A 9,894-nucleotide genomic window follows, 5' to 3' on the forward strand; every position below is an offset into this window, starting at 1 on the left:
CTGGTGCTGGTAAATAAAAACATCACACTTTTCTTTATCAGTTTATATTCTTTATTCAAACGCCTTCGGGCAGAAACAGGGGCCCAAATTTAGCCAGAAGCAAACAAAACTTCCAAACTGCGTCTTGCTTTTTTTATTTTCAGCATTTAAGCATTTAAAAAAGATAGAAAGATACAAATGTAAAAGATACAAGAATCTGAACTGAAAAATCATAAAATTTCCTTTTTTTTGGGACTTTTCAGTAGAATGTTTTTTAAAAAAAAAGGACAATAAGACTTTTCGGGGGGGGGGGGGGGTGCTCATTCACAGCATATGGTGAGTTTGACCAGTTATGATTCAGAAAATAAAGGAATTATCGTTTTATGCCACAACATGATGCTGCTCAGGCTACAACAAAGAGGAAATGTCATTTTTTATGGTAAAACTAAAGTATTTGAGAGCACAAAGAACCAAAACACTGCTCCATGTGCATGTATCTCCATCATATACACACCACCGCACCTCATATCTAACAATTTTCCAATTTATGCTCATCCCATTTCGAAATAATCAACTAAATGTTTCTTTATCACAGTAAAAGTAAAAGTCTGTTGCCACTGAACTGGATGCTCACATACAAGAGGGAAAACCAATTCTTTGTTAGCTACAAGTGTCGACTTTTATACATTTGGCAAAAATAACTACAGTCATGCACACACCAACAACCCCGCTCACGTCTTCCTGCTGTGGGGCTGAACTGATCCGATCCTGGTGAATCCTGCCTCAGCTCAGTTGTACATGGTCATTTGGAGCCACTGGAATTAAGAGAACAGAAAACAATTAGCAGAACCTGGCTGAATAAACAGTGAACAGAGCCTAAATTAAGCCGTTCCTCAAGCTAGTTTTCAATAAATCAACTTTAAGAAACAATAATCTCATCATGTGCAAACTATTATGTCCAGTTTCGTCTTTTTTGTTTGACCAGATTACTTCAAGTTCTGACATATTTTGAACACATTTCCTGTTTCAGAGCAGCTGCTGCTCTGTTGTAGGCTGCAGAGTATTAGCATCCAGAAACTGTTGATGTTGAGTGAAATCAGTTCCTCTGTGCTTCGTGAACCCCAAAGTTCAGTTTTCTTTTCATTAAATGCTTCCGCTGGGTTCCTCTAACACGTTTCGGACGTCTGTTTCAACATTACTGCTGCAGAACGTAACGGTTGACCTTCTCTCTGACGGAGGACACTGAGAGCCTGAAGCACTTTGGTTGTTTCCCAACCTTCTTCTTCTGCTTTGTAAGCTTCAGTCTGAGACCCAAACGTTTGAGCTCGGTTCTGTGTTCGTACCTGTCTGTAGCTGATGGTTACTATCCCCATTCCAATCATGTCGTACGACTGAAATTTGTCTGTAAAACAAGAAAAAATGATGAATTGAGTGAGTCAACGGATGAATGAAGAGATTCAAACAATGAACTTCTAACCAAAACAAATGATGTAGAAGTACATTTTTCTCATATTTATTTAAGGGATTATGTGATCATCTCTTGTGGCACTTTTGCAGTAGCGAAGGAAACAGTTTTCTTTCAGGCATTTATTCTAATTACAGGAGATCTAATTAGAAAATGTTTTATTTTAATTTTAAATATACATTTCATACATATTTAACATATAAACATAACACTTTTAGAGCAGTTTTAACCAAAAAATAGTCTATTAGTTAAGAATTTACCCCATTCAACCCCCTTAACTTCTAGTCTCTCTGTGTTATTAAATATTATCTTAAAACGGTTCATTTCAGGTTACTTTGGTCACAAAATGCCTTTTTATTTGGAATTTCATGATTCTTCATTCTACTAGAAAGGTTTGACATTATTCATAGACATGTTTGTCTTCTTTAAGCGAATCGATTTTTTAAAATTCATTCAGATTCTGACAGATTAAATTACCTGTTAATTAAAGAAACCTTAAAGTTAGACAAAAACAAATAAACGTCGACAACTTTTTACAGTTTGTTTTGACTCATTTTTGTTTGATTTGATCTGAATAAAGTGTAAGAAACTGAAAAAGGTCTTGTGGAGTGTGTGCGTATCTGCTTATAAAAGCTAAATAACAGGAATACAACATTTCTGTGGCATTTTTAAACCCCTGTTTTGCTCAGTAGTTTATGTATAAAAATTAGATGTTTTTCCTGATCATTTTGGATGAATCTCTACAGATATAAATATAATATGAGTTTAATATGACCATTTGATTGTTTCCTCTTTTAGTCAAGATGATTTTCTTTGTTTGGTGTTTCTAATCTTCAAAGGAGGGTTTGATCAACTCACTGAGTACATCTTCCTGTTATTCATAGAAAACAGAGTTTAAATGTGTTTTTACTACCTTTTATAGATTAAAATCTGTAAAGTTACCGTTAGTTTTCAAACAGATGAAAAATGTGAGCAACGGTATTAAAATCAGTCTTAAAAATCAACTTTGACCGTTTGTTTTCTTTTCTTTTCTGATGATAGAAAGAAAAAAGCTGGTGCATTTATCAACAGAGAGTTGAAGCCATTCAGCTGAAAATCGGTGGAAGGGAAGTTGTTTCGAGACCAAAATTTATCACCCCAGTCGACAAATTGAGATCCGTTCTGGAGCAAAGACGGTAAATTCTAAAAATAATCATGAGCAAAGTCTTGATCGTCCTGACGTCTTCTTCTTGGCTGGTTGTGGCTCTAACTTACACATGAAAACATCATCTTCCTCTAATCTGCTCCTCTTTTATCTCCTTCCATCATCTTTCCCACGCTGCCTCTTCCTCCCCCTTTGCTTCTTCTCCTGCAGCCTTTGAAGTGTTAATCAACCGGTGAAACACGTTTTCTTAAAGTATTCAGGAGGTGGCAACTTTGCTTCTTTAAAAATATCCCAGCTGTTTATTTGCTACTCTGCATTGTTAAACACCCCCACTTACGGATCATGCTCTCCAGCTTCATCACCAGGTACAGGAAGCCGGGGTAACTGACGGTCATGTCGGGCTCCGTGTATCTCAGTCCAACCAGCTCCATCACCAAGTCATCCACATGGATGCCTGCAAACAGACAAACTCAGGTGAGAATGGATCACTTCAATGAGCAGGTGCAGCAACACAGGATGGATATTAACCTCCTGCAAGACACATGACTGACAGAACTGGGATAAAGTGTTGAGCCACCCTCATTTCTTTATATATTAACAGGAAAATGGGAATTATTTAGCCAATACTTGGTGCGAGCACCTTTATTCTCCCCACACTGCTTCAATAATGTTGAGGTCCGGGCTCTGGGGAGGATTCATCCCTCCATCAGACCTGTTGCCACTGATTTTCAGTCCACTTCTTGTGTCATTTGGCATAGCTCAGCCTTTTCTCCCTGTTTCCCTTCCTTAAGAATGGCTTCTTGACAGCCACCCTTCCATGGAGACCATTTCTGATGAGGCTTGGGCCAACAGTAGATGGATCAGCTGAAGGTCCAGATGCATCTCTCAGGTCCTGTCAGGTCTTTGCTGGATTTTTTCCTCTTTCTTAAGGACATCACTTTCAGATCCTGTTCATCTGCTGTAGATAGTTTTTTAGGCCTGACACTTCTTCTTTTGTCCTCCACTTGTCCAGTTTCCTCAAATGTTTTAAGGACACACTGCACACCATGCTGAGATATGCCAAGTTTTCAGCTAACAGCTCTTTGGGAATCACCTTGTTGCTGCAGAAATCCTATTTTCTGTCTGTCAAACTGTGTTATCTTTGCTGTTTTTCAGAGATGAAACTAAAGAAATAAGTCTTTGTGACAGGCTGCTAGCAACAAAGTGGCTAAAGATACAATTAAAAACAGGTTCTTTGTTAAGTTGTCTGTTATGTGTCGACAAAATACTGGTTCGTCTCTTGAGTTAGGAGCCTTTTTGAAGCGTGAAAGACTGATACATCAGTGTTAAGTGGCTTAACAAACAAAAAAACACTTTCTTCTGCAAAAAGCAGCAAATGTCCAATGAAAAACTTTCAGAAAGTCTAAAAGCTGGGAAGGAAAATATAAAGAAATGAAGGTCAACACTTTTTCACAGAGATAACAGGGGAGAAAAATGCAGGATGTGTTTTCAATCATTTCACAGGGTACATATAACACATTTCACACGCTCCACAGCTCGGCTCTACTATAGTTAGAGTCAAAACTGAACTTTTTATGATGCTGCATTATTGAAATGTCACCTATTAATGATCTTTGATACTGTTGAGTTACACAGGTAACATCTGCTCTGTTGACCCAAGAAAGACAAAAAAATACAAATTTTTTATGTGATTCAAATGTTTTCATTTCAGCTGTAATGTTTTCTACATTTTAGTACAATCCAAGTAAACATTACAAGTTAAAGATAAAGAAACCAGGTGTTCTGGCACCCTCTGCTGCTCAGATTTTACCTGACAGACGTAAAAGCTTCTGTTTGACATACCTGCTGCTTTCAGAGCGGGGGCCACCTCTTGATATTCCAGGCGATTTGTTTTGTTCGTGTCAAAAACCAGGAAGATGTCCTGCAGAGAGATTAAACGCAGCAAAATGAATGTATAAAACTGAAGATCAAGTTCAACTTAGAGGATATCTGTTTCTATCTGTTTATCATACATACATTTGGGTAGTTCTGTGGAGATCAGGTTTTTACAGCACTTAAGAGACAATGGCTGAGTGAGAAGTTTAAGCCTCATGCACATCTACACGTTTCACCTGAACTAGTTTTTGATTCATACAGAAATAACAAAAACATCTTTTCTTTATATGTTTTACAACACATCAAAAGATCTCCAGAAAGTTCATGGACCAGACTTGAGCACTTGGCTTTGACCAGTGTTACAGTGCTACTGTTACTGTTACCGTCCACCTCCGGATCTTCTCCCACAGAGTCTGAAACTCGGGCCAATTCAAGTGAGCGATGCCTTGTCTCTGGAGAAAAGATGAGGTCAAGAAATTTTAACCAGACACAGGCCTGTAAATGAGCCCAGTATCAGTTCACTGCAGGACACCGTGTTAGTGTCGCGTCCCGCTTCAACCCCACCAGAAACCCTGCTGGAGCCTGAGAATCGTGTTCCCATCAATGAGGAAAAATCAGTTAGAAAAGAATTCATTGAGGAGGCTGAAATCTTTTGTGTTTCTCAAATCAACAATCAGCTGTTTGTTACAGGTGGTGCTGATGAGGGTGGAGTAGATGATTTGCTTGGCATAATAAAAAGGATACGAGTCAGATTTGCACTTTAAGTTAGCTTCATATTTAATTCACAACTTTTTAAAAACTTTGACACTAATTGTTAAGGAAAATAAGGGAGACGTTCATTGGAGCTCCAAACATGTCTGATGGACGACTGTTTGGTGTCTAAGGTCCCAAAGATGTTTGAATTAGAAACTGAAGGCCAAATGACAGACTGTTAGGTTTCAGCTTTAACATTTGTATCAGCCAATAAACCAGTTCCTCTTTGGTGGTTTGGTTTTATCTTTAATAAAAAGTCTAACTTAAACTGTGATCTGTCCTATTCAGAGCCTGGATAGCTCAGTTGGTAGAGCATCAGACTTTTAATCTGAGGGTCCAGGGTTCCAGTCCCTGTTCAGGTGATGCTCTCTTTGAATATTTGATGGTTAAAGACAGCAAAGGTTATGACGAGGCTTCTCAAAGACAATGAAAACACTTCCTTGTTGACATATTCGCTGTTCTGAACAGTCAATGTGAGAGGACTCTTTCACCAAAAATCCAAGACAACGTTTCTCATAGTTGAATCGTACTGGAGTCCGCTGGAGTCCACCAATGGTAACTGGGATCAAGCACCAAAAGTACAAGAGCGAGAGACGTTCATTGGAGCTCCAAACGTGTCTGATGGACGACTGTTTGGTGTCTGAGGTCCCAAAGATGCTTGATGTTTTTACAAAAAGTCTGATTTAAACTGTGAGCTGACCCTTTCAGAGCCTGGATAGCTCAGTCGGTAGAGCATCAGACTTTTAATCTGAGGGTCCAGGGTTCCTGTTCAGGTGATGCTGTCTTTGAATATTTGATGGTTACCATCATTACATTATCTTATACTTCTATGAATGCAGAGAAGAACTCTGCACTGGTCACTTTAAAGACAATGTTTGCTTTGCTCCACTTCTGCTACTCCTAAAACATACATTAAACATCTTCTTCTTTGTGTATGAGGAGGCTTCTCAAAGAACATAAGCTCCCAAAGATTCTTGAATTAGAAACTGAAGATCAAACTACCCACTGTTAGGTTTAAGCTTTAAATTTAAATATAAAGTACTTAAAGCATCTTCAAGTATCACAGCTGGCCTTACAGTTTTCGGCTTATGAAGTTACACAACACATGCTTCATCTAAGCAGGGACTTGAGTCGATTAAAACTCTGATGATTTTTCCCAAACAAAGAACAAACTCCTGGCATATTCAGCTCCAAGGATACATCCATGAGGATCACCATGCTCTTGCACTGCTCCAGATTCAAGTTCTTCTCACTTCCAGCCAACACTGAACACAAGAGAGAAAGTCATCAGAGAGTATTTTACTTGATTGTTTTATTCTATGTGGAACGGGAAGCGGCTGCCTTTCTAAATCAATGCCCCCATCTGGGTTGTGTTGAATAAACAGATAGGGGTGGTAACACCAACCCCACCCAGCAATCAGTGTCATGAACACTGATGTTGTGTTAATGAACCCCCACAGAAGATGTGGGAGTGGAGCCCTTCCCTCCTTTGTTACCGAGGCAGCTTTTAAATGCAGCCACGTGTCACTTAGCAGTGGAACTATCCAGTGAGAATGAATGGTTGCTGCCTTTTGAATCAACTTCACAATAACAGAGGTGACTTGAGATGAGATTAAATGTCAGAAACTTCACGGCAGCAGACATTACTGACCTCCTCCTTGTATAGCCTCAGTCAGAAGGTTGAGGAGGTGCAGTGGTTTGCAAAATCCGTTCTGATGACATAAAACAAGAAACATGCACAACACAAGGGTCACTGTAACATACACAAAGAGACATTCCTCCTCCCAAATGTGCAATAAAAACACACACAGAGCTCCTTACAGCCTGTGGTGAAAAAAAAAACAGCTATTGGACATTAAAAAACACTCAGAGCTGCAGAAAAGCTGCTCTGGGTATCTACAGTAAACCCAGTGTGGGTGTAAAACTGCTCTGTGCAAGTAAATCTTACCTTGTTGCAGTGCTTCTTGAACAGATGTTTTACAGATGTTGGTGAAGGAAGAGCAGCCCGGTGAGGAAATGAAGTCTGGAGGGAGAAAACAAAGCCTGGATTCAGAAACAAAACCTCATCCTCACTGCTTTTTATCCAGATATTTGTGTATGTTGGGTCTTAATTTTACAAACATACATCTGGAGGCAAAAGCCCTAACATCTGTACATGCTTTGGGGGAAAAGCTTTGAAATATGGCCTCCTGATTGAGGACAATCCCTTGATTCTTTACAACAAATTTCATCTGCGCTTGCATGGATGAAACTTTTGAACCATATACCTGAAGTTTTGTTGGAATCCTTCAATCAGTCTTATTTTAGAAGGAAGATTCTGCAGTGCTGGACCTCTTTTGGCCACAACTGGTACAGATAATCCTCCGACCAAGCATCTCAAAGTTATATAATGGATTTTTGATGCTCAAAAGCATGATCACAGCTAATAAAAAGCAAACCTACATGGTATATGCACTCGAGAACTCACTTGATAAGTGTGGATGTGTTATTCTGTGAGGTAACACCAAAGGAGTTCACAAGGACGGGACACGTTCGCTTTTCACGTTAACCTACTTCATCAGTTTTTATCTGAAGATTTAAAGATTTAAATGTTCTGCAGGTGTTAATGCAAAACATAATTGAAAATAATCTGTGAATAATTTCAAAGCACTAGTACATAAGAAGTGTCCAAAATACATCATCGTCCGTCTAGCCCCGCCCAATACGAATGGACAGCTTGAGCACAGCCTGTTTGTCTGGACCCTTCACTCTGTCATGAGGTCCTTCAACAGGATTGTGTCATTTCACCACTGAGGGGTGCTGCAGTGTTAGCCTGCACATCAAAGACGAACATAGTCCCTCACTGTCAAAGTGAAACTCGTATGGATGTTACCACTGATGGACATAAGGCATCATCTTTAAAATATCTCTGACTTCAACCCTCAGCTTCTGTCATACAATATTTGGTTAAAAAATGTTTTCATACACGTTATTGTGACATCATTACTTGACTTTCCTCCTTCTGATCATTGTGCTCATGGCACTTGTAAAAGTTATTCCATCATCAAATAGATATGAAGTCATTTCGCCCCACCCTCTTATCCCAATGTGGTCACCCCTCGCTTCAAAAAGACCAAGATGATAATGAGCGAATGCTGCGACTTCTAAACATCAGCTCACAACAGCTCAGCTGACGTCACTGTGGCTGCACATTTTCCTTATGTACAGTCTATGGCTGCCAAAAATCATGACTGTTTATATAAATTGCTCACCACCTTGCGTAACAGGATCAGATCAAGTTACCATGAGGACTGCAACCTGCTGAGCAAAGTGGACCCCTCCATGCTTCTCTTATCTATAAATAAACTGAGGGAACTGTGTGAAGAAACTGATGCAGGAAGCATCAGGAAGCAGCTAAAACTAAGTGATCAACAGCAGAATCTTAGATGTTTTTTTATGAAACTACACATTGATAGCACACTTATAGCCTGGAGAGCGGTAGCGGGAGACCAAGCGTCTGTATAATTCTCCTCCAATCGCGTTGCCCCATTTCCATTTTTGGTCCATCTTTGGTGATAGCCAATCACGATGGCACTTCTCCATAATTCAGCCCAACAGCCAATCACGTTGCCTCGTTTCCATTTTTGCTGATAGCCAATCACGATGGCACTTCTCCATAATTCAGCCCAACAGCCAATCGCGTTGCTCCATTTCCATTTTTGTTGATAGCCAATCACGATGGCACTTCTCCATAATTCAGCCCAACAGCCAATCGCGTTGCTCCATTTCCATTTTTGCTGATAGCCAATCACGATGGCACTTCTCCATAATTCTGCCCGCAGGACTTCAGGTGACTTTAACTACAGAAGGTAAATATATCGTTTTTTCTACGTGGCGATTTTTTTGTCAAACATGCTAATGCTATTGTACTGCTCTATATTGTACTGCTAATCAGTACGACATATTAACTTCTGTTGTCACAAAAGTCTTAAATATGCATTGCTGCTACTAGTATTAGTTGATAACAAGCTAGGGTATGAATGAAATCTATGTAGTATTCACTTCTGTTGTAATATGTGTAATATGTAGGCTACTGCTATTAGTTAATAATTAGCTGTGTGTTTGTGTGATTGTATGCAAGTAAGAACTTATGTGTGTGCATGAATATATATATTTTAATAAGTTAAAAATAGTGCACATTTGGTCATATTTCTGTGATGTACAAATATTAGCTGTTTGGTATAAATATTCTTTCTCTGTTAATGGCAGATGGCTTCCAAACAAAAAAAAAAAAACACAGGGCCATGGGAGAGGAGGAGTGGATATCCCGCCTGCGAAAAGTTGCTGCCTTGGGTGTTTGGCCCTCTGAGGCAGGAAACAGACCAGCACCTCGGCAGAAAAAGTGGCATGATCTGTATCTGAAAGGTAAACCTGCACAGAGTGATATGTGTATCATATTAAATGTAAAGCTGTGACATATTTAAAGGGAACACCTTCTTATTTGCTGTCAAACATTAATACAGATTGAGAAATGCCCAATGCAGATGAGGGGACAAATGTCACTGTTTGGAGGTGCACAGAGCTGTAACTGCGGTTTGCATGCAAAGAAGGTATCAGAAGGCTCTCATACATTTATGACGTGCTGGTGGCAGAGCAGCCAGGGCCCTCACCTGCAGATTCACCACCACCAAAGGACGTC

At 39.5% G+C, this 9,894-nt stretch overlaps 1 protein-coding gene and 1 non-coding gene across 2 annotated transcripts; one reads left to right on the forward strand and one right to left on the reverse strand.

Moving 5' to 3' along the window:
• Positions 1-721: 721 nt before the first annotated feature.
• Positions 722-7,312, reverse strand: LOC140314039 (calpain-1 catalytic subunit-like). Its single transcript, XM_072392061.1, has 8 exons — positions 7,164-7,312; positions 6,868-6,924; positions 6,417-6,481; positions 4,847-4,915; positions 4,431-4,509; positions 2,926-3,042; positions 1,323-1,381; positions 722-794 (listed from the first exon to the last, which is right to left on the reverse strand). The coding sequence occupies exons 3-8, from the start codon at positions 6,432-6,434 to the stop codon at positions 768-770; spliced, it is 369 nt and encodes a 122-aa protein (XP_072248162.1). The 5' UTR covers positions 6,435-6,481; positions 6,868-6,924; positions 7,164-7,312; the 3' UTR covers positions 722-767.
• trnak-uuu (transfer RNA lysine (anticodon UUU)) lies at positions 5,506-5,578 on the forward strand. Its single transcript has one exon. It is a non-coding gene; the product is annotated as a tRNA-Lys (tRNA).
• Positions 7,313-9,894: the final 2,582 nt, after the last annotated feature.

This window comes from Leuresthes tenuis, unplaced genomic scaffold (genome assembly GCF_036924035.1).
Source record: "Leuresthes tenuis unplaced genomic scaffold, fLeuTen1.0.hap1 SCAF_9, whole genome shotgun sequence".
NCBI lineage: Eukaryota > Metazoa > Chordata > Actinopteri > Atheriniformes > Atherinopsidae > Leuresthes > Leuresthes tenuis.